We start from the raw sequence: 25927 nt of genomic DNA on the forward strand, positions 1-25927 counted from the left end.
CAGGGTGGAATAAGTACGAGAGCAAGAAATGTTGGATCAGTGGTTAGCACTGCTGCCTCGCAGTGCCGGAGACCCAGGTTCAATTCTCACCTCAGGCGACTGACTGTGTGGAGTTTACATGTTCTCCCTGTGTCTGCGTGGGTTTCCTCCAGGTGCTCCGGTTTCCTCCCACAGTCCAAAGGTGTGCAGGTTAGGTGAATTGGCCATGCTAAATTGCCCATAGTGTTAGGTAAGGGGTAAATGTAGGGGTATGGGTGGATTGCGCTTCGGCGGGTTGGTGTGGACTTGTTGGGCCGAAGGGCCTGCTTCCACGCTAATCTAATCTAATCAGGTGATGCAGAATCTATGTAGGTGAAGGGAAGAAATAATGAGGGAAAGAAACCTTACTATGGTGGTTTTCTGTAAGTGCCATCACAGCTGTTCTGTAGAACGGAGAATAAATCAGAAGATAATGAAAATAGAATAGGCTCTATACTAATCATCAGGGCACTTGCACTTTAATGTAGATGACGAAAATCAAATTGATAAAGGTCGTCAAGAGGATGAATTCATAAGTTTATTTGGGATATTTTCTTGGAGCAATATGTTCTGGATGCAAACAGGGATTAGGCTTTTTTGGATCTGCTAACAAATCAGTTTTAATGAATGATCTTCGGCTCAGGCTTGGAGGGCCGAAGGGCCTGTTCTTGGGCTGTAAATTTTTTTTGTTCTTTTTAAGAGATCATAGAAGCAACCGTGATCATAACATGATGCCATTTAGTTTGAGAGTGAAAAATGTGGTTTGGAAACAACTCTGAATATAAATGTGGGTAACTACATTGAGAATGTATACAGGGTGTAACCAGGTAGGGAAAGAATTAAGGTTTGAGCTTTGTGAAATAACAGGTTCAGCTGAGCATGACTCAGATCAGATAAGAACTTGCAGTTAACAATGGGGTGCTGGCGGCAAGGGTAATGGGTTAACAAGGTGGAAAGATTCATTATGGAGAGCCATTTAACAATTTTGGAAGCATTCAGTATGTAAGGTCAGTTTAGCAAGGTGAAAAGTATTCATAATGTGAAGCCAGTTAAGGTTAAGAACATTCATAGTGTAATAGCAGATAGCTTCATCTTTACTGTTATACTCACTGTAACGCTCACCCAATCAATATGTATGTTGCCTTATCTAGATGCTCCTCCTTGTAAACTGACTATATAATTCATTTAAGAAACTGCTATTCCAGAGAGCACTGTGAATTGATGTCTCTGTGCGTATGGACAATCGTTTTCTCTCTCCCTCCAGGGCCCAAAATACAGATGAAGGAGATAAAACCATACTGTGTCTCTGAGTGTTTTGCTTTGACCATGGAGGTGGGGGGGGGGAGAATGGGATAGCAATATTGGCTTTGTTGGCAGGATCCAAACAAATAGTCCTGATCAGACTGTGTCAGCAGCCGCCCAGAACAGAGGTGTCTCGAGACAGACAGGCCCACAAGGTATGACTTTAAACCTTGGTCCCCCTCAATATTCCTGTGTGCTGGAGATGGTTCCCTCACTCAGTCTCTGTCTATTCTACAGATTACTCGAATGGTAATTAGTTCAGTTGAGAGACACCGTTTCGCAAGCGCACTGAGAGGTAGAGGTTTGAGTCCTCTGCACGGTACTGGGGTTAGAGTCTCTGAGGTGGGTTAATTAGAGGTTCGAGCTCTGTGTTTGAGTGAGGTTCAAGTTCCCTGTGTTTGATTGGGGTTTGAGCTCTGTGTGTTTGATTGGGTTTCAAGCCCCGTTAGGAGTAAAGTGAGAAAGGGGTGAAAGTTCTCTCGTGGCGAAATTTGAGGCTCTGCAAGTCTTTGTTCTGGGGAAAGAGAGTGACTTGGATTGTGGCACCGTGTGGTCTGCTGTGAGGGCTTTCTCTTTTTTGTAAGTGTAATCTCAGTTTGAGGATTAAGAAAAAAATTAGAAATGCTGAAATTAAGGTTGTACTAATACTTGGGTTGCAAAAGTAAAGTTTCAGTGTAAATTGTGCTAAGCTGAGAGTATTCTATGTTTAAAAATTTTGGTTTAAAATACTGGTTCAGAAAATCTTTTTAACTGTTTTGCCTTATTTAAATCAGGATCTCAATTCCAAGTGTTTTATGGGCTCTGTAATGGGGCAGATTTTGTTTTTACATTGAAGTTGTGCAACATTATGTCCTTTCTAAAATTATCAAACTTGTAACTTTAAACCAAACTGAGTGACTTGAGCCTCTGGTTTGTTTAAAATTCTACAATGCCTGATATTTTTAAAAAACAGTTAAGAGTATTGTATTAAAATATCTTTGTGTTTTTAATGCGGAATGTTCACAAAAAAAGTGCATTTTGAGTTTGATGTTTTAAGATTTTCAAGAGTATCAGAACTTGAGGCTGAGTTGTTTAAATTCTGTTAATTATTGTTAAGACTTCATTAGCCCCCTTCATATTGCAAATTCAAAGAATGTTGATCTTTACCAAAATTGCCTCTGTAATTCTGACTGTTTTATTTGAGAAGTTTCATTTGGAGCACATATTTTAAAATATTCAGCATTTGTTTCCCACGAATATTTGAGATTTAAATCTGAACTGAAATGTGTCTCTTCAGTTGTCAAAGCACAGGAAACATTTTGTTGTTTTCTTGCTGTTCCAGACTATTGAAATACTTTTGCTCACAGTTTTCACATTAGCCAAGTATCAATTTGTTAAAGGAAAATAATTTTTGAATAACTGAATGGGGTCCCCCTAGGGTTTGATTTTCAGACCATTGATGTTATTTATAATCGACTGAATTGTTTAGGCAGTACAATTTAGAAGTTGCCCCCCAACACATTAACAGCACAGAGGTAGAATGAGTGGAAAGTGTCAAGCTCCTGGGAGTGGTCATCTGCAACAAGCTTTCTTTAGACTCTTCATGTGGACCTACTGGTTACAAAAACCCAACAATGTCTCCTCTTCCTCAGGCAGCTGAGGAAATTTGGCATGCCAACGTTTATAGGTGTGCCATCGAGAGCATTCTGTCTGGATGTATCACTAGGAGAAAGTGAGGACTGCAGATGCTGGAGACCAGAGCTTAAAAATGTGTTGCTGGAAAAGCACAGCAGGTCAGGCAGCATCAAAGGAACAGGAGAATCAACGTTTCGGGCATAAGCCCTTCTTCAGAAATGAGGAAGGGCTGAAGAAGGGCTTATGCCCGAAACGTTGATTCTCCTGTTCCTTTGATGCTACCTGACCTGCTGCACTTTTCCAGCGACACTTTTTTAAGCTCTGGATGTATCACAACCTGGTATGACAACTGTACCATTCAAGATCGGCGACAGTTAGAGAGAGTGGTGAACTCGGCCCAGACAACCACAAAGGCCAACCCCCCATCTATAGAATCCACCTACCAGGCCCGCTGTCAAGGAAAGGCCGCCAGCATTCTCAAAGATCCATCCCACCCTGTCAATGTTTTTCTACAACCTCTACCATCGGGGACAAGGTACAGAAGCCTGAACACGCACATCAGCTGGTTTCATAACACTTCCTCCCCTACTGTTGTTAGAATATTGAATGGACTCTTAACATTCGCCTGTACCTGTGTTTTTGTTTTTGCCGCCGTCTACCTATTATTTACTTATCTATGCTATTTCACTATGTGATTTGCCTGTATTGCTCACAAAATAAAGCTTTTCACTGTACCTCGGCACACGTGACATTTGACTCAATTTGATGTAGTTAAATGTGACTGTCTTCACATTGATATCCATTTGGTAAGGAAGGAATGAGAGGAAATGCAAAGATACTTCCAGCAGCTAATATCGTCTCTAGAATCTTTCCATTCCTTTGGACCACCGCCCTCTCCTCCACAACCTGATCCAATGGATTCTAACAGCTCCTCAGTCATGAGCACGAAAAGTGAAGAAACTAACAGTGAAGAGGAGGTCAGTATGCCTTTTGTCATTGGCCTTCCTGTGGACATTAAACCATGTGAGCTTTACTTCATCTTTTGATCATTTTAAGGATAAAATATTAAGAGGTTCACTGATCAAGCGAACATCACAACAGTCATTGGCTTTGTTACATTGAAAGCAGAGCGGGAGCAGAAACAGCAAAGAATGCTAGCTTCACTTAGCCTGATGCTGCTGCTGCTGCACTGCATACTCAGATGTAATGATATCCTCCATCCAAAGCATCTCCGGAAGGATGGAAGTCTGGTCAGTTTTGTGAAGTTTTAACTGCCCTTATCCAAGAATTCAGATTTCTCCGAGGAGTAATGCAAGGACAGGCTGAATTTTCTTTTCAGGTTGGACTTCACTGAAGGAGATTTTGGAGAACTGACTTGTTTCCACTCGACATGGAGTGGTCACTAAGGACTGTGGTTTTAAGAACTTTACTGGTGAATTTTTTTTCTATGTGGGAGGTTTCTTCAAATTCTAATTACTGACTATACTAACGGATGAATAATTCTTATTGTTATAATCACTGCATATTGTGTATCAAAAACTTGCTTAAATACTGGTTGTCAGAATCTTATGAACGCTATTGATGCCATCGGTTATCATGAAATGATAAAAGGAGCAAATGAGCATGTGTATCGGGTATAAGCAGGTAGGGAACGAGTGAAGTTCTGAGTTTTCTGAAACAAGAGGTTCAGCCAAGCATGACTTAGCTCCGATAAAACTTACAGTTAACAATAGGGTGCGGGAGGCAAGAGTAATAAGTTAACAAGGTGGAAAAGCATTAATTAGAATAGATTAGATTAGAATCCCTACAGTGTGGAAAAGGCCCTTTGGCCCAACAACTCCACATCGACCCTCTGATAGAGCCATTTACCAACGATGAAAAGCATTCAGTGTGTAAGGTCAGTTTAACAAGGTGAAACGTATTCTTTGTAAAGTCTGTAAATGTTAAGAACATTTCATTGTGTAACAGCAGATCTTTACTGTTGCTCGCTGATTGTAATGCTCACCCAATCGATATGTATGTTGCCTTATCTGGATGTTCATCCTTGTAAACTGACTATAGAATTCATTTAAGAAACTGCTATTCCAGAGAAGACTATGAACTGATGTCACTGTGCACATGGGTGTTTGTTCTGTCTCCCTCCAGGGCCCAGAATAAAAATGAAGGAGGTAAAGCCATACTGTCTCTCTGAGCTTTTGCTTTGACTGAGGGGGGAAATTGGGATGACAACATAAGGATGAAGGCTGAGTTGATGGGAGTGGACTGGGAAAGGAGGTGAACAGAAAAGGTGATTGAGGAGTGATGGCAAATTTAAGATTACGTTTATGGCTCACAGCAAAGATATGTCCCAGTTAGGAAGATCGATTCAAGGAAGGATAAGTTGAGGGTACCCTAAAACTGAAAGACAAAGCATGCAATGTGGCAAAGAGTATTGGGAAGATTTTTTTAAAATCCAATGAAAGCTAACTAATGAAGATAAAAAATTAAACTGAGCACCTACTCCACCACCTACTTTTTTTGTATACGCATGACTGCGCCTCCAAGTACCAGACTAATGTCATTTACAAGTTTGCTGACGACGCCATCATAGCCAGTTCGAATCTCAGATGGCAACAGGAGGTGAAAGACCTGGAAAAATGGTGCACTGCGAACAACCTAGCTCTCAATGCTGGCAAAACCAAGGAACTCATTCTTGACTTTCGGCGGAATGTTACTCATGACCCCCCTACACATTAACAGCACAGAGGTGAAGTGAGTGGAGAGTGTTGAGCTCCTGGGAGTGGTTATCCACAACAAGCTTTCTTGAACTCTTCATGTGGATGCACTGGTTACAAAGACCCAACAACATCTTATCTTCCTCAGACAGCTGAGGAAACTTGGCATGATGACGAATACCCTTGCCAACCTGGATAGGTGCGCCATCCAGAGCATTCTGTCTGGATTGCTACCTGGTATGGCAACTGTACCATTCAAGATCGGCAACAGTTACAAAGAGTTCACCAATCACAAAGGCTAACCTCCCATCTATAGAATCCATCTACCAGGCCCGCTGTCAAGGAAAAGCCGCTAGCATTCTCAAAGATCCATCCACTATGGCAATGCTTTTCTACAACCTCTGCCATTGGGAACAAGGTACAGAAGCCTGAACACACGCACCAACCAGTTTTGTGAGAACAGTTTCTACCCTACTCTTGTTAGAACACTGAATGGACTCTCAAATGCTTAACATTTGTCTGTACCTGTATTTTTGTTTTTGCCGCTGTTTACCTATTATCTATGCTACTTAACTGTGTGATCTGCCTGTATTGCTCGCAAGACAAAACTTTTCACTGTGCCTTGGTATACGTGACAATAAATTCAAATCAATTTATCTGCAAACTTACTAATCGTGCCTTGTATGTTCTCATCCAACTCATTGATCTAGATAACAAACAGCAATGAGCCCAGCACTGACCCCGAAGGCACTCCACCAGTCAATGACCTCCATTCCAACAAGCTATTTCCACTATTACCCTCTGCTTCCTACCATCAAGCCAATTTTTGTGTCCAATTTGCCAGCTCGTCCAGGATTTTGTGATCTAACCTTCCGGAGCAGTCTCCCGTGTGGAACCTTATCAGAGGCCTTACTGGAATTCATATAGGCTATACCTACTGCTGTGTCCTCATCAGCCATCCTAGTCACTTTATCAAAGAACTCTAACATATTTGTGAGGCATGATCTCTCACACTCAAAGCAATGCTGACTACTAATTAAACCTTGTCTTTCCAAATGCATGTATATCTTATCTCTCTAAGAATCATCTCAAGTAACTTAGCCACCACAGATGTTACGCTTACTGGTCTACAGTTCCCAGGCTTTTCTTGCATCCTTTCTTGAATAATGGCACAACATTCACTACCCTCTCATCTTCTGGGACCTCAGCCCCTTGCAGCGTTTTTTGATATATGTGGTCAGGACCAGGACGTTTATCCACCTTTATACATCCAACACCTCCTGTACTGTGATATGGATGATCCCAAGATATCGCCACCAACTTCAAGTTTGCAAGTCTTCATGCCTTTCTCCATGGTAACCACAGTTTGGTAATAAAAGTGAAACCTCGCCATGTATTGGGACTGCCTGCTGTAGTTCAAAACGGGTCACTTTCCATTCCTAATACTTTGCATTATGAAGCAAAGCGAGGGGAGTTTGAAACTAAATTCTGATCATTTTATTTGAGGCAGCTAAATTCTTAAATCATGGAGTCAAAGGTTCAGTGGTAGGGGTCAGAATGTGGCCACGATCAGTTCAATCATACTCTTAATAAATAGTGGAGCGAGCTTGAGGGATTAAATGACCCACTCTGAATTCATATGTTTCCATGTTATTCACTGTTCTTTTGTGGACTTGACTATGTAAATTAAAATTTCTTCCTTTTTACTGTTGCTAAATTTCTGTTCTGTGCATATGAACCATTTTTATATGATCTGTTGAATACATATCCTACTTTTATCTGAGTGGATAGTGATTTGAGCATGTTTATTTCTGTAGATTTAGCATGTGACCTGTTATTAGACCTCTGGTTGTAATATAGTGTTGTCAATCTTGTGCTTTAAACCAGTGGACTTGAATTTTATGCAAATCTATTTTTTTAAAGCAAAATCCAGCCTCTAATGGCATTTCTCTTTCATCTTAAAAAGTTCTAAATCCCAACTCCAAGGAGTAAAGGCCGGTCATGTTCTAGCCATGTTGAAGACACTACCTTTAATATAAGTTGAAAACAACAAATGCTGGAGATCACAGTAGGTCAGACAGCATCCATGGTGAAGAGCAACCTAACGTTTCAAGTAGAGATGACTCTCCATCAGTGCTCTTCCAGCACCACTAATCCAGTATTTGGTTTTCAGCATCTGCAGTCATTGTTTTTACCTTGGCTTTTTTTTTCCCTTTTCTACTGTTTCTCTAACTTAATTGGTAAGAAAGTGTAGTAAGAACTGTCTTTAAGTTGCTCTAAGTTCATAAAGTGATTGTTTTCAAAGAAGCAGTTATCTTTGAATTTAACTCAAACACTAAAAATAAAGGAAATTCGAGGCAATAAAAATGTAATCCAAAGTAGAATAAAGTTTAAAATAAAACAAGGAACTGTTAGTGCTGGAGATCTGAAACAATCAACAGAAATTGCTGAGAAACTCAGCAAGTCTGGCATCATTTGTTAAGAGAAAACCAAGTTGACATGTAGAATTCAGTGACCCTTCAAAACTGTAGCTCATTGGGACCAATCTGGGGGAGATGACACCTGCATGAGCTGGGTAGATTACACCTGAATAGAGCTGGGACAAAGTTTCTTGCTGATGCTATTGAAAAGTCTTTAAACTAACTTGGCAATATTGTGGAGATCAAAAAAGAATAGTGGAGAATAGCAGCATTCACAAAATACTTGATGGCACGAGCATTGAGAATAGTAAGGAAGCGTAAATGAAGGTTACTGTGCAAATACGTATATGCACACAGTGTAATAAATAAGATTGAGTTAGAAAGCAGATTGCCATGTGGAAGTATGTCCATGTGGTAATAAGAGATCTGGAGCAATGAAAGGTAAGAGTGGGTGTGAGAAATGATAGGTCTCTAGCCATAATCTTTTTGGTGTTCCCAAGAATAATTGTAGTTAATAGAAGACTGAGAATTGTGAAAATCACATGAAGGAGCGTCACTCCGAAAGCTAGTGTGCTTCCAGTTAAACCTGTTGGACTATAACCTGGTGTTATGTGATTTTTAACTTTGTTCAAAAAAGGTTATAAGGACTGGTCTCACAAGTACACACCAGTTGGTTTAACCTCAGTGGTGGGGAAGCTTCTATCAACAATTATTCTGCATAGTTATTAGTCATGTGGAAAATGACAGATTGATTTTGTAGAGTCAGCATGGACTTCTAAAGGGGAAATTGTGTTTACTGAATTTGCTGGATTTTCTTTTGATGAGGCAGCAGAAAAGATTGAGGTAATGCTCCTAATGAGGTAAATATGGATTTTTAAAAGTTTTTGCTATATTCTATGATTCCACAAGTTGAGTGTGTAGATAACAGATGAAGTTCAGTGCACAGAAGTGTGAAGTGAGACATTTTAACAGGAAGAACATGGTAAGATAAATATAACAGAGTCATAGAGATGTACAACATGGAATCAGACCCTTCTGAGCACCACATTAGAGGAAGGATGTGAGCACATTGGAGAGAGTTTCGAAGAGATTTGCAAGACGGTTCTAGAGATAAGAAACTGCACTTGAGGATAGTTTGGAGCAGTTGATGGGTGCCTTCTGACTGACCAGAGAGCTGGGTAGAGAAAGAGAAACTGTTCTGGCTGTTAAAAAGATCAAACGTCACTACAGGAGGAATCCAAGATGGCAGTGTCCTGTTAGGATAGCGTTTGGTGGGCTCCACACAGTAATACCAACCTGACAGAGCTGGAACCTGTCCCATACACTTTACTGTGAGTAAAAACGCAGTAAAGGAGCTAGAAATGTGAAAAAAGTTGACATCCTTGCAGCTGGGGAATGCTGAGAAAGAAGGAAGGTCTCCCAGGGCCAGGACTGGGACCGGGGCCGCAGCCGCAGCCCAGCCCACTGAAGCAGCAGGCTTGCTTCCTCACCAGATCCTGGTTGAGGAGCTGGCCAAATCTCTCAAGGTCCTGGGGAAGCAGATCCAGGGAAAAAAATCTAGGAGAAGCTGGCTCCTGTATCTGCTATGCTGCAAGACCTGGGGAAAAAGGACCTAGAGTGCTCGAGGCAGAGACTGACTCCTCCGAGAGCCGGATTGAAGCCCTGGCAACACAAGTCCATGGTCTGTGGAGTCTGGTAGACCATCTCAAACGGGCAGAAGAAAGAACCTGTGCATTGTTGGCATACCAGTGCGGGCAGAAGGTGAGCGGCCGGTGGAATTCTTCACGAAGTGGCATTAGTATGTGGCAGCTCCTGAGTCATGGTTTTTCAAGACTACTTGATGACAGTGGTCCAGAAAAGGAAGTCCTATGATAGCATAGGAGGAGATTGAGAGAGCTTGGGATTTAGTATTCCCTAAGATATCCAGCGGTGCTTCGGATCAATCATAATGGATCCAAAGTTTGTTCCATTCACCAGAGAAAGCAAAGAACTTTGTGGACACATTGACTTAAGTCGAATAGCCGTACAGGCCTAGAGGGCAGAGCTGTTCGGGTTTCTTCTTTGTTAAAAAGGACTTGGCAGAGTCTCCTTTCTGGAAATAAGTTGCATGAAATGGTTGTCCAGGATGATGAGGGGCATGGATAGGGTAAATAGACAATGTCTTTCCCCTGGGGTTGGGGAGTCTAGAACTAGAGGGCATAGGTTTAGGGTGAGAGGGGAAAGATATAAAAGAGACCTAAGGGAATATTAAGGGGAATCATTCGCCTGTCAAGAGGAAGAAGGTACTTTCCAGCCTTAAAAGGGAGAGGGTGTATATTGCCTTATTACAAGAAGCACATTTGGATGATGCAGAGCATTTGAACTTGCAACAGAATGGATATGACAGTTTATTTTTCATCTCTCGATACAAGGAGTAGAGGAATGGCCATTTTAATTTGAAAGTATCTCCCATTTAAGTTATTAGTGTATTGAATACACACACAGGAGATTTGTAATCCTCAGAGCTTTGATACATGGGGAAGAATAAGGGATCTTAAATGTTTACCTTCACCCGGCCCATCCTCTGAAGTTTTGACAGATGCACTTTCTAGACTGGTTAACCTTTCATCTCAACATATTATCATAGCAGGGGATTTCAGTTGTCTAATGGACCCTACAGTAGACAGATTGCCCAAAGGCCCACCAATATCTTTTTTGTGATCGAAACAATTAACGGATTTGTGTGCTGAGTTGGGGTTGGTAGATGTTTGGAGGCATCTTCACCCTATGGCAGGCACTTGACATTCTTTTCGAACCCACAAATGCCATACCAAGATTGATCCTTTTCTGACCTCTGCAGCACATCTGGGCTTAGTGATGTCATGTACAATTGGCAATATCACTATTTCCAATCACGCCCCAAGTATATTTGATGTTTAAGAGTAAGGATACTGTGGCAGACTCGAGGCACTGGCAACTGGACCACTTCATCCTCAAGGATAGCAAGTTTTGTTTTTAATTCTTTTCTACAGAGTTCATGGATTTTTTTAGATATTAATTCAGACTTGGCCAGTAGCCCATCCATTCTTTGGGAAACTGCTAAAGCCTATGCTAGGCGATTAGCCATTTCCTCTTCAGCCAGTAAGAAGTGGCAGACGGGTGAGCAACAACGCTTGCTCAAGACATGTTTGAAAGTAGCTGAAAAGGCATACTTTGACAGGCCCTCGCTGGTTAAACTGCAGAGGATCACAACACTTTGGTCTGCACTGAACTCCATGCTCACATGGACAGCCAAGGGAGAGCTTACATTTGCAAGTCAAAGGTTGTTTGAACGTGGAATAAGCTGGGCAAGAACCTAGTGTACCTTGCTAGGAAAAGGAGTGCCTCCCAAGCCATTACCTCAATCAGAGAGGACACTGGAAATTTAACAGATGATTCTGAAAGGATTAATACAGCATTTCAGAAATTTCACTCTGAGCTATACCAATCTGAAAGCTCTGAGAGAGTGCGAGATGGAGTCATAGAGATGTACAGCATGGAAATAGACCCTTCGGTCCAACCCGTCCAGGCCGACCAGATATTCCAACCCAATCTAGTCCCACCTGCCAGCACCCAGCCCATATCCCTCCAAACCCTTCCTATTCATAGACCCATCCAGATGGCTTTTAAATGTTGCAATTGTACTAGCTTCCATCATGTCCTCTAGCAGCTCATTCCATACACGTACCACCCTCTGCGTGAAAAAGTTGCCCCATAGGTCTCTTGTATATCTTTCCCCTCGCACCCTAAACCTATGCCCTCTAGTTCTGGACTCCTCGACCCCAGGGAAAAGACTTTGTCTATTTACCCTATCCAAGCCCCTCATCATTTTGTAAACCTCTTTCAGGTCACCCCTCAGCCTCCGACGCTCTAGGGAAAACAGCCCCAGCCTGTTCAGCCTCTCCCTATAGCTCAAATCCTCCAACCTTGGCAACATCCTTGTCAATCTTTTCTGAGCCCTTTCAAGTTTCACAACATGTTTTTGATAGGAAGGAGATGAGAATTGCACGCAATATTCCAACAGTGGCCTAACCAATGTCCTGTACAGCCGCAACATGACCTCCTGACTCCTGTACTCAATACTCTGACCAATAAAAGAAAGCATACCAAATGCCTTCTTCACTATCCTATCTACCTGCGACTCCACTTTCAAGGAGCTATGAATCTGCACTCTAAGGTCTCTTTGTTCAGCACTGGATGGAGTCTTTTTTGGAAGATAGGGATCTTCCAGGAATGCTACCTGCTCAAGAGTGTCTCCTCGATGCCCTGTTTTCAGAGCAAGAGCCGCAGGAATCTGTGAGGCAACTCCAAAATGGAAAGGCGCTGGGTCCTGATGGGCTCGCAATGAGTTCTATAAGGAATTTATAAGTTTGTTACCAGGGCCACTGCTTAGTATGCTTAACGATTCACCATAGTCATGGCCTCTTCCTACCATCTCGAAGAGAAAATGGGCAGGCCCCAAAGGACTGTGCTTCCTATAGGCCCATTTCACTACTGAATGTCGACTTCAAAATCCTATCTACGACTCTGGCATTAAGGCTAGAAACTGTTCTGTCCCCTTTCATTTAAGGAGATCCAGACAAGGTTCGCAAAAGGTTGCAGATTGACAAATAACGGCAGGAGATTACTTAACATGATTCAAGTATGTCAACAGTGGTCAGTACATGGATTAGTGATCTCCTTAGATGTGGAAGAAGCATTTGACAGGGTCGAGTGGTTATATCTGTTTCATACTTTGGCCTGGGTGAGACTCTTAGCAGTGCTGGAAGAGCACAGCAGTTCAGGCAGCATTCAAGTAGCTTCGAAATCGACATTTCGGGCAAAAGCCCTTCATCAGGAATAAAGTTTTATTCCTAATGAAGGGCTTTTGCCCGAAACGTCGATTTTGAAGCTACTTGGATGCTGCCTGAACTGCTGTGCTCTTCCAGCACCACTAATCCAGAATCTGGTTTCCAGCATCTGCAGTCATTGTTTTTACTGAGACTCTTACAGGTGGGTGAAGGTTTTGTATAGTGATCCTCTTGCTGCTGTCCTCACCAATGGTGTATAGTCAACCAATTTTAATACTTGTAGGGGCAGTCGACAGGGCTGTCTTTTGTCACCATTGCTTTTCACATTTGTGGTCAAACCGCTGGTGGAAGCAATATGTAGGGATCCTTGTATAACTGCTCCAGAAGTTGGGATGAAGTCATGAGATCACACTGTATGCAGATTAACTTCTTGTGTTCTTATCAAACCCAACAGTGTCAGTGTCACACCTGATACAATGCATAAATTTATTTGGTGGCTTTTCTGCTTTGAAGATCAGTTTTGCAAAATCAAAGGCTATGCCCATGGGTGGTATCCCGAGAGTGCCTGAGCCTGAGAGCAGATCTCTTTTCCCCTTTAGGTGGTCGCAGAAGGGCTTTCTCTACTTAGGTAGTCAAAAACGTGGGTAATTATACCTATTTAAAGCCAATTTTGCCCATTTATTCGACAGAATCAAGCAGGACCTTCATAGATAGGAGGCCCTTCTGATCTCTTGGTTAGCTCGGTTACCCCTTATTAAAGGAACATTCTACCCCGCCTGTTGTATCCTACGCAAATTCTTCCTCTGCTTTTTACCAAGCAAATGTTTAGAAGATTGATCAGCTGGTTCAGTTCTTTTATCTGGTCTCGCATTCCTAATTAAATTGACTAAGTTGCAGTTACCGTACAGACTGGGTGGAGTGGACCTCCCAGATATCAAAAACTATCAATTTAAGCTTGTTGCTATCTTACATGAATGGATACAGGGGGGACCCTCAGTCACTTTGCACATCAAAGCATCTCAGGCAAGATGCCCCTTATTAGCCTGCTGTTCTTAGACATAATGAGAACAGTTAAGGAATATTGCAATAGCCTAATAGGTATCAATACTGTCCAGGCATGGAGGGCAATGTATCAGGGTGAGGGCAGTATTACCAAATCATCATTTTTGCTCCCCACATGCTAAGCTTTCAGCCAGGGATGATGGACTATGGATGACTGGGGGCGTCTCTTGCCTAGGTGATTTATTTGAAGGGGACATATTGATGTCTTTTGACCAGTTGGCTCAGAAATATGAATTGCCCAGTAGGGACCTCTTTCGTTTGTTCAAATTAGAAATTTCAAACAAAATGAAACCGCACTTCTAACTGATTCTTAACTGATTCTGATCCTGATCCAACATGGAGAAGAGGGTGTTGAGTGCATAGGGTACATTATATGTTAGCAACGCTTATCACCTGTTGGGAGAGGGTCCCTTGGACAAGACCGAGCAGCTCTGTAAGGTATAAGAGAGAGAGAGGTCTACGTTGAGATCTCTTCTGAAATATGGGGGGATATTTCTGAAAATGCAAGAAGGATCGCGATTGGCAACAGAACCCACACCTTGCAATTGAAGATTCTCCACAGGGTCCATTTAGCCCCAGACCGCCTTGCTAACTTTAAAGAGGGAGCATCCTCCAATATAGAACATAGAACATAGAAGAATACAGCGCAGTACAGGCCCTTCGGCCCTCGATGTTGCGCCGATCAAAGCCCACCTAACCTACACTAACCCACTATCCTCCATATACCTATCCAATGCCCGCTTAAATACCCATAAAGAGGGAGAGTCCACTACTGCTACTGGCAGGGCATTCCACGAACTTACGACTCGCTGAGTGAAGAACCTACCCCTAACATCAGTCCTATATCTACCCCCCCTTAATTTAAAGCTATGCCCCCTTGTAATAGCTGACTCCATACGTGGAAAAAGGTTCTCACTGTCAACCCTATCTAACCCCCTAATCATCTTGTACACCTCTATCAAGTCACCCCTAAACCTTCTTTTCTCCAATGAAAACAACCCCAAGTGCCTCAGCCTTTCCTCATAGGATCTTCCTACCATACCAGGCAACATCCTGGTAAACTTCCTCTGCACCCGTTCCAGTGCCTCCACATCCTTCCTGTAGTATGGCGACCAAAACTGCACACAATATTCCAGATGCGGCCGCACCAGAGTCTTATACAACTGCAGCATAACCTCAGGACTCCGGAACTCAATTCCTCTACCAATAAAAGCCAGTACGCCATATGCCTTCTTCACTGCACTATTTACCTGGGTGGCAACTTTCAGAGATCTGTGTACGTGGACACCAAGATCCCTCTGCTCTTCCACACTACCAAGTAGTCTACCATTAGCCCAGTAATCCATCTTTTTATTACTCTTACCAAAGTGAATCACCTCACACTTAGCTACATTGAACTCCATTTGCCACCTTTCTGCCCAGCTCTGCAGCTTCTCTATATCCCGCTGTAACCTGCCACATCCTTCCTCACTGTCTACAACTCCTCCGACTTTCGTATCATCCGCAAACTTGCTCACCCAACCTTCTAACCCTTCCTCCAGGTCATTTATAAAAATGACAAACAGCAATGGTCCCAAAACAGATCCTTGCGGAACACCGCTAGTGACGGCACTCCAAGATGAACCTTTGCCATCAACTACTACCCTCTGTCTTCTTCCAGCCAGCCAATTCCTAATCCAAACCTCCAACTCACCCTCAATGCCATATCTCTGTATTTTCTGCAGTAGCCTACCATGGGGGACCTTATCAAACGCTTTACTAAAATCCATATATACCACATCTACCGCTTTCCCCTCATCTACCTCCTTAGTCACCTTCTCAAAGAATTCAATAAGGTTTGTGAGGCACGACCTGCCCTTCACAAAACCATGCTGACTATCCTTGATCACATCATTCTTATCCAGATGTGCATAAATCCTATCCCATACAATTCTCTCTAAGACTTTGCCCACAACAGAAGTGAGACTCACTGGCCTATAGTTACTAGGATTATCCCTACTCCCCTTCTTGAACAAGGGACCCACGTTTGCTAGCCTCCAGTCCTCTGGCACTACTCCTGTAGACAAAGAGGACACAAAAATCAAGGCCAATGGCTCTGCAATCTCCTCCCTTGCTTCCCAGAGAATCCTAGGATAAATGCCATCAGGCCCAAGGGACTTATCTATTTTCACCCTTGCCAGAATTTCCAACACCTCTTCTCTACATATCTCAAAGCCATCCATTCTACTTATTCGTGCCTCAGTATTCATATCGACAACAATGTCCTGTTCCTGAGTGAATACTGACGAAAAGTATTCATTCAGCGCCTCCCCAATCTCTTCAGCCTCCACACGCAACTTCCCATTACTATCCTTGATTGGACCTATTCCTTCCCTAGTCATTCTTTTATTCCTAATGATCTTAATGTAATGTGAACGTGGACACGCTTACTCAATGTCTTTGGTCCTGCCACAGACTGCGGGCATACTGGACCAAGCCTTCACACGCACAAACACACACTGTCTCACATGCACTCTCACTTGCCCAGACTCTCTTCTCTCTCTCATCCATGCTCATACACATCTAAGTCTGTGGGGTGAATTTGCATTTGCAGAATGATAGTTGCAGATCTACTCTATTTTGCTTAAAAAGCACACAATCTGCAGGCAGTCAATCCATGTAATATTTTATAAATTCCACTTTGGAAATAGAGCCAGTCTGACTCAAGACAGACTCTGACCTCACACCTTTAATGCATTGTCTGAGCTGAGATATCACTTTTTTTTTATAAAATCTTAAGTTATCTCAAGAAGGTTCCTTAAAAGAAGCTATGGGATTTACATATTAATGAACCGAAACTTGCAACCCATTCTAAAAGCTGAAAGACTTAACAACAATCCAGGTTTGTTCAATATATCATTTCAGTTGCATGACAGTGTGATCTTTTGCTATAAATTCTGTGTCTTATGGTCTTGCTCCACAGCTACCTGATGAAGGAGCAGTGTTCCAAAAGCTAGTGCTTCCAAATAAACCTGTTGGACTATAGCCTGGTGTTGTGTGATTTTTTTTTTAACTTTGGTTCCAGCTGTAATGTGGATGAGCTGGTGTTGGACTGGGATGGACAATTAGTTCCTTTCTCACTGTAAAGCATTATGCATCAGTATAGGAACAGCTCATAAGTTATTTTTCCAGAGGTTCTGTACGCACTTGATGCAACTGCAACACACCAGCCTGTGTGAACAAGCAACCAAATTTATTCAGCAGAGTACAGTACAAGCTTTGGAGAAACTCTGAAAACTCCTCGCCATGATTCCGAGGCATGACCGGGGAAGCGCTCTCTGGAGCAACCTTTAACACGCACCTCACAGGGCTTACAGGTTCCTGGCAAAAGCTCTTTCTGAACAAAGGAAACAGTCCTTCTTTCATACAAAATCTTGACATCACAATTAGTAATGTCCACAACACAACCCCCAGCCATCCTCTCGGTCACAGTGACCACCCCACCTCCAGAAACAATGTAATGCAAATCATCTCTTCATAGTCAAACCTGTTGCAAATTGTTTTTTGTAACTATAGTGGAATAGTGAAATTCCAACTGTGATGTTTGTATTGATTTCTGGATGAAAATGTAAATCATCCCTGAATAGCAAAGAAATAGCCACGTAAACCTCCCACATTCCACATAAAAGACAAGGACTCGCTACCTTAACCCCGGGACATTCAATTTCTTGCAGGTCAGTAAGTAAATTAATTCTTTAATATCGCCAAGTAACCAGCAAGAAGCACATAAGCAGCTGAAACCAGAATTGTGGGAAAATATTCTGAAATAAGGTTAAGCATCCTCTTTCCTATCTGGTTGTTTAGCTGATCAACACCAGTCTAGGAAGCAGGATGTTGTCTAGTAATAATTTTATTAAATTACTATCGAGGCTGGAATAATGACTTAAAGACATGAGTTCAAATCCATCGCATCCACTGGGAGACTTCAAATTGAATGGAGTTGTTTCAATGTTCATTAATGGGATGTAGATATTGCCAGCTATGCTAATGGATGCTGCATCCTTAAGTTCACAGAGATACATGGGAGCACCACTACCTGCATGTACCCCTTCAAGCTGCTCACTATCCTGACTTGGAAATATATTGCCATTCCTTCAGTATTGCCAGATTAAAATCCCAGAATTCCCTCCCTAATTGGCATGGTGGGTCTACCTACAGCATATGAATTGCAGCAGTTCAAGAAAACAGCTCATCATCACCTTAAGGGCATCTCTGAATGGGCAATAAATTGTGCCCAACTAGCAAGCGTCCAGATCCCACAAGTGAATAATAAAAAGCTGAGACAGCCAACTTGCTGTGCCTCCAGGTGGCAGATTTCTTTCTCGAAAGGATATTACTGAAATAGATGATTTTTAAATGACATTTGCCTATGGTTCTGTGGTTTCCATTACTCTGGTTCTAATGCCAAATTTCATTGATTTCACGATTCATCATCTGCCAAAGTGGGATTCAAACCTGTGTCTTCAGATCAGTAGACTGATTTTCTTGATTGTTGTTCCAGCGACATTACCACTATGCCACTACCTCCCCCATTAAATGGATGACTGAGTTTGAAATTATAAACTAGTCTCATTAATAATCATGAAATAATTATATTGTAAGTAAACCAAACTGGTTCACCAATGTCCTTCAGGGGAAAAGATTTTCTCTCCTTGCCAGTTTGGCTTGTATATACTTCCAACAATGCAATTTGCTTTATGTTATGACCCAGCAAGTCATTCAGTTGCATTAAGCCACGAAGGGGGTAAACACTATCATGAGGCAGTTCCAAAGCTCCTCTTGGAGGTAAATTTAGGATGGGCAACAAATGCTGACCTTGCCATCAATACATTTTTTTTTTAAAAAAGCATTCATGCTGAAGTACATCCAGGGTAATACCTTCTTTCGTAAAGTCTGCCAAATCAGGAATGTGCCCCGCAGGGACAGGAGTAGACCATTTCTCCCCTCAAGCCTGCTCGGCTTTCAATGAGATTAAGGCTGATCAAGGCCGAACTCGGTATGACTGCTTTGGACCCATATCTCTTGATGTCCTTGCTTAATAAAAGTATTTTTTCTATTTCAGATTTAACTTTAACAATTCCTTTAGTATCAACTGCCATTTGAGGAAATGAATTCCATGCTTCCATTATTCCTTTGAATGTAGAAGTGTTTTCAAGCATCTCTCTTGAGTGGCCTTGCCCTACTTTGTAGACACTGCCCCCAATTCTTGAATCTCCAACTTGTGGAAATAGTTTTTCTGCCCTCTGTTTCTCTGTTAATATCCTGAAGATCTTGATTAGATCACTCCTTAGAGTTTCTAAATTTTAGAGAATAAAGGCTTAATTTGTAATATACCTCCCCATAACCCTGAAGTCCAGTTATCATTTGCGTTAACCTGCATTGATCTCTCTCCAGTATGTGGCCCCCTTTCTCAAGGTATACCTTGAACGATTTAGTCTGAAGTGTTCCCTCCAGGCATTCCATCTCTTGGTACTAATTTTAAGATCCTATTTAAATTTGGTGACAGCAGTAAATTTTTCAATCATCCTTTTAACATCTGCTGTAACTGAGTGCCTGTTTTTGTATAATTACTCTTTAAATGATGTGCCTTGGACATTCTCTTGCATTTATGTGATACCTTTTACATAAACATGATGCTGTATTTGAAGTAATAACATAGTCAGCCAGAGACTTTTCCCTAGGGCAGGATTGACAGGTACAAGGGGTCAAGATATTAGGAGAACGGTATAGAGGGCACGTCAGAGGTAGGTTCTTTATGCAGAGAGTTGTGAATGCATAGAATGCTTTGCCAGTGGTGGTGGTAGAAGCAGAGTCATTAGGGACATTCAATTCACTGCTGTCCATGTGCATGTCCATGGGGTGCATCGGTTAGGTTATTTTATTTTACATTAGGATTAATCCTCGCACAACATTGTGGGCTGAAGGGCTTGTTCTGTGCTGTACTTTTCTATGTTCTACATCTAATGGAATCCAAGTTTAGATAATTTTAATAGTTTATCGGTAAGATTTATCACCTGGAGCATAGAAAGTGTCAACTCATCAAAAGAGAAGACTTTTATTGGAGTCATAGAAACATGCAGTACAGAAGAGGGCCTACAGCCCATTGAGTCAGTGCTGACCTATCTACATCAATTACTGGATTAGTGGTGCTGAAAGAGCACAGCAGTTCAGGCAGCATCCAACGAGCAGCGAAATGGATATTGACAAGTTGGTACAGTAGGAGATTAGTTGGCAGTTCAATGCAAAGGGGCTTGAGGTGATTCACTCTGGTCAGAAAAGCATTGAAAGGCGAAATAAAATTTCTGAAGTGGATGCAGGACAGGTGGAGAGAACAGTCAATGAATCATAGTGTTCTTGGCTTTATTAATGTGGTTGTGTAGGACAAGAGCAAGATAATGATGCTCAACATGTACAAGACACTTATCAGACCTCCGCTGCAGTTTTGAGTACAGTTGCCACACTATGCAAAAAATGTGATTGTGTTGGTGCAAGTGCAGAAGCTATTTACAATAATTGTTTCAAGGAATGAGAAAATTTTCATTATGAGGCCAGGCTGAAGAAGTTGAGACTCCTTGGAGAGAAGGTGGTTCAGAGAAAATCTGATTGTGTTTCCAAACACATGACGGAGCTAGATAGATTAGATCTGGAGAAGCTGTTCCTGCTTTTCAAAGGAACGAGAATGAGAGGTCATAGATTTGAAGTGATAATGTACAAAAGAATGGAGGGTGATCTAAGAAAACACATTTAGACCGCAAGTAGTTTGGGTATGGTGTGCACTGTCTGGAAACGTGGCCATGACCTTTCTGTTATCCTGTGATTGTGATGACCTCCTTAATCATCCAGCAGCAATTTTTCAATGCCTCTTATTAAGCTGTGGCATCCTGCCATCTAGCTCGTAGTTTTCAGATTTCTCTTTCATCAGTAAATAGTGACAAATCTTTTGAAATCTGTCCCAGGCCCTTGAGCAGCTGCATGGTTTAGATGTGTTATCCTTTCATGATGCAAATTTCAACAAATTATTTTAAATCTTATTGGCAACAGATCCACTCACAGAAGCGAATTTAAAACTGATGCAAAAATTATCAGTTCTATATACACTGTTAAACCACAGATAAGAAAAATGCTAAATTGTAAGAACATGTTTAAAGTTTAACAGGCAAACGTCTGGTCAGAAACTACATTCCGTACTCAGGGCCGATCATCTTAAAATTAGACACGCACACAAGTCTGTGTAGTACATTTGACATTTTGAGCACACCAGACATGAGGTATGAGAAGAATGTGATGTAATGAAGTGAGATGACAGGTTGACCAGCCCCATAACCGAACGGAAATTCATGTTTAACCTAATCCAGGCTCTCTCGCTATATTATTCACTGATGAATGCATAGTGTTCACTCTTCACCAGTCAGTGTCCAATTGAAGCAAGATCTGAACAGCATTCAGCCTTGGGCTGGTAAGTACCATACGTCGTTAGGCAATGACCATTTCCTACAAGAGAGAGTCTAATTATCTACTTTTGACATTGACATTGCTGTATCCCCACTTTCAACTCTGTTATCACTGACCAGAAACTGAATTGCACCAGCTGTTAAATATCATAGCTTCAAATGCAGGCCAAAGGTCCAGTATTTATAGTGACTAACTCCCTTACTTCCCAAAACATCGTCTTCATCTACAAACATAAATCAGCAATGTGACAGAAATGTCCAGTTCCAACTGTATTCTATGCTATGTGTTTCCAAACCAAAGCAGCCCATTTGATCACAACCTCCACCACATGGCTGTAGAAGCAATGCGTACCATTGCTGTCATGCGTTGAAAGGTATGTCTGGTTTCAAGAGATCAATTGTGTTAAGGGATTTAGTCCGAATCACAGACAAATGTTTCTGTGGCCAGCAGCAAAAAATCAGAATGGTGTATTGCCTCCCTGGTGCCAGGATCAAGGATGCTTCAGAGAGGGTACAGAATGTTCTCAAAGGGGAGAGGGCCCAGCAGGAAGTCTTTGTACACATTGGAACCAAAAACATAGGAAGGGAAAAGGATGAGATTCTGAAGGGAGAATATGGAGAGTTAGGCAGAAATTTTAAAAGGATGTCCTTGAGAGTAGAAATATCTTAGTGCTCCGAGCTAGTGAGGGTAGGAATAGGAAAATAGAACAGATGAATGCATGGCTGAGGAGCTTGTATATGGGAGAAAGATTCACATTTTTGGATAATTCGAATTTCTTCTGGGGTAGAAGTGACCTTTACAAGAAGGAAAGATTGCACCTGAATTGGAAGGGGACTAATATACTGGCAGGGAGATTTGCTAGAGCTGCTGAAGGATTTAAACTAGTAAAGTGGAGTATTGTCCCATGTCCTTCCCACCCCCCCCCCCCACCTCAGTCGAAGCAAAATGCTCAGAGTCTCACTGTAGTTTTATCTCCTTCATCTTTATGCCGGGAGGGGAGAGAACGATCGGCCATGTGAACAGAGACATGAGTTCACAGTCTTCTCTGGAACAGGAGTTTCTCAATAAACTATAATCAGCATTTTGCAGGGAGGAGCAGCCACATAAGGCAACACACATATGAATTGGGTGACAGTTACAGTCAGCGAGTGTCAATACTAAAGATTAAGCCATCTGTTGTTATACAATGAATATCTGGCTTCACATAATAAGTACTTTTCACCTTTTTAAATTGACCTCACATACTGAATGTTTCCAATATTGTTAAATGGCTCTACATAATGAATGCTTTCCCCCCTTGATAACCCATTACTCTTGCCTGCAGTACCCCATTGTTAACTGTAAGTTCTTATCTAATCTGAGTCATGCTCAGCTGAAACTCTTGTTTCACAAAACTCAAAGCTTAATTATTTCCCTGCTTGCTTATACCCAATACATATTCTCGGTCGGGGGGGATAGTCAGCGGGAAATTGAGAAACAAATTTGTAAGGCAGTCTCCATTATCTGTAGGAATAATAAGGAGGGTTAAGGTAGGGGATTTTAACTTTCCAAACATAGACTGGGACCGCCACAATGTTAAGGGTTTAGATGGAGAGGAATTTGTTAAGCGTGTACAAGAAAATTTTCTGATTCAGTATGTGGATGTACCTAACAGAGAAGGTGCAAAACTCCTTGGGAATGGGCAGGTGACTGAGATGTCAGTAGGGTGGGCACTTTGAGGCCAGCAACCATAATTATATTAGTTTTAAAATAGTGATGGAAAAGGATTTACCAGATCTAAAAGTTCAAGTTATAAAGCTTCAGTAAAGCATTTGATAAGGTTCCACATGGTAGGCTGTTGGAGAAAATGCAGAGGCACAGGATTGCAGTTTGGATTAGAAACTGGCTTTCTGAAAGAAGGCAGCAAGTAGTGGTTAATGGAAAATATTCAGCCTGGTTACTAGTGGTAGAGTCAGCATATTCCTGCTAGGGTGAAAGGAAAGGCTGTTAGCTATAGGAACTGCTGGACAACTAAAGAAATTGAGGGTTTGGTTAAGAAAAAGAAGGAAGCATATGTCAGGTATAGACAGGAATATATCGGAAGGAAGTTGTGAAATTTGAAAGGGTTCAGAAAAGATTTACAAGGAATGTTACCAGGGTTGGAGGATTTGAGCTATAGGGAAAGGCTGTTTTCCCTGGAGTGTTGGAGGTTGTAAAACCGTGAGGGACATGGATGGGATAAATAGACAAAGTCTTTTCCCTGGGGTGGGGGAGTCCACTACTGGAGGGCATAGGTTTAGGAGAGAGAGGAAAAATATAAAAGGGACCTTAGGGGCAACATTTTCATGCAGAGGGTGGTGCATGTGGGGAATGGTCTGCCAGAGGAAGTGATGGAGGCTGGTACAATTGCAACATTTAAAAGGCATGTGAATGTATATGAATAGGAAGGATTTGGAGGGATATGGGCCCTGTGCTGCCAGGTGGGACTAGGTTGGGTTGGGATATCTGGTCGGCATGGATGAGTTGGACTGAAGGGTCTGTTTCTGTGCTGTACATCTCTATGACTCTATGACATGCACTGTAGTAATGCACCAACGCTTCTCAACAGCACCTTCCAACCCTGCAATCTCTAATGAGGACATGGGCAGCAAATACATTAGAACACCATCACTTGCAAGTTCCCCTCCAAGCCACACACCGTTCTAACTGGGAGCTATGTTGGCCACTTTTGGACTGTTACTTGATCAAACCTTGAAACTGTTTTCCAAACAGCACTGTGGTCGTCCCTACACCACATTGACTGACTGCAGTGGTTCAAGAATATTGGTCAAGTGCATCACCTCAAGCAGTTATGAATGGTCTTGCCAATGATACCACTTTCCACAAACTCGTTATTACAAATAAAAATAGTAAAATGAATGGAAATCTTGCAAGCTAACTTGCCTCTTCCATAATTTTTGACCATACCACAGATGAATACTTAAGAGCTGCATGATTCCTTCACAGTTTAAATCTGATTTTACTTGGTTTATATTTCATTTAAAGTTTAGTAACCTTTTTTTGTAATTTAATAAACTAGAAAAACTGTTTTAATTGGATATGAGAGAATTGAGTATTTTGCTGCCTGAAAAGATACGTCAGAACCCATTGCACCTTTTTCATCAAAATAAGGCAAATACTAAAATAAGGGCAAGAGTAGAACAGCTAGTTTTGATCTGCTCTGGCAAACAGCATGAAATGATGTCACTTCCTGTTTCATCAATCACCGGTGGATCTTTCCTCTGCATGTTTTGCAACTTGATTGTAGTTGCAAGCAAATCCAAAACCTCTAAGACCAATAAAGAGTTTATTTCAAACTCACTAACTACATTTGTATCCAGTTAATGGAAATTGTGTTGTCCCCCATCGAATTGGAACTGTTGTGACAGAATTGTCCATGTTGTACACTTATCTGACCGATCAGAAACTGCAATGAATACAATTTGAAGACTCTTGTGGGAGACTGCTCCCTTGCTCCAAGGTGATCCTAGATCAATTCTGATTTGCTGCCATTCACTGTATTAAGTACTTAATCAGTTCTTCACTGGAGCACCTACATTGTAAATTAAGTTATTCATCTCTTCTTAATGCACCAGTCATTCAGCGTTTGTCAATTTTACAAATCATCTGTTTCTCCTCTGCAGAGTGGGAACAGTTTCCATGTCTTTGACCAAGGACGTTTTGCGAAAGAGGTGCTTCCAAAATACTTCAAACACAATAACATGGCTAGCTTCGTCCGGCAACTCAACATGTGTAAGTAGTGGCAGCTGGTATATGCTTTACTGCTTATTAAGCATAGAGTATGTGTCTGACAAATGGTAATCATTTGGTGTGTTTTTATCAGTTACAAATTGAAGAATCCTAATCAGCTATTCATGAGAGATAAAGGCAGCTAATTGTGTTTTTGTGCTCTCGTTCCCTTGTTCAAGGGAATATGCTTGCCTTCTGGTACTGAATGATATGCTCCCACTCTCAACTGTAGGATTGACTCTATTTTAACAATGCTTATCATATTTAGATAATATTTTTGATTTATCCTCCATCTCTGTACCCGTCATCCCTTCAAGCAATTCAAGAGAGTCATAGACTCCTACAGCATAGAAATAGACTTTTTGATCCAACTAGTCTATACTGACCATGTTCCCTCCAAATCTTTTCTATTCATTTACTTATGCAAATGTCTTTCAAAAGTTGTAACTGTACCTCCATCCGCCACTTTGTATGGCAATTCATTCCACACGTGAATCACACATGTAAAAACAGTTGCCCCTTGTGTCCTTTGTAAATCTTTCTCCTCTCACCTTAAAAATATGCTGCCTTGTTTTGAATTCACTCACCCTAGGGGAAAAGACTCTCTCTCTATTCACCCTATCTATGCCCCTCCTGTTTTTCCAAACCTGTATAAGGTCACCCTCAACCTCCTACGGTCTAGTAAAAAGACCTATCCAGCCTATTTTTATAATTCAAACCTTCCATTCCT

At 41.7% G+C, this 25927-nt stretch overlaps 1 protein-coding gene across 4 annotated transcripts in view; it reads left to right on the forward strand.

The window, feature by feature from the left end:
* hsf1 (heat shock transcription factor 1) overlaps positions 1-25927 on the forward strand; it is a 108740-nt gene that overhangs the window by 17568 nt on the left and 65245 nt on the right. For all 4 annotated transcript variants that reach the window (XM_072576471.1, XM_072576469.1, XM_072576468.1 and 1 more), the window contains exon 2: positions 25092-25200. In XM_072576471.1, coding sequence (XP_072432572.1) covers positions 25092-25200 — 109 coding nt within the window. The remainder of the gene's footprint in view (positions 1-25091; positions 25201-25927) is intronic.

Source organism: Chiloscyllium punctatum, chromosome 8 (assembly GCF_047496795.1).
Source record: "Chiloscyllium punctatum isolate Juve2018m chromosome 8, sChiPun1.3, whole genome shotgun sequence".
Classification (NCBI taxonomy): domain Eukaryota; kingdom Metazoa; phylum Chordata; class Chondrichthyes; order Orectolobiformes; family Hemiscylliidae; genus Chiloscyllium; species Chiloscyllium punctatum.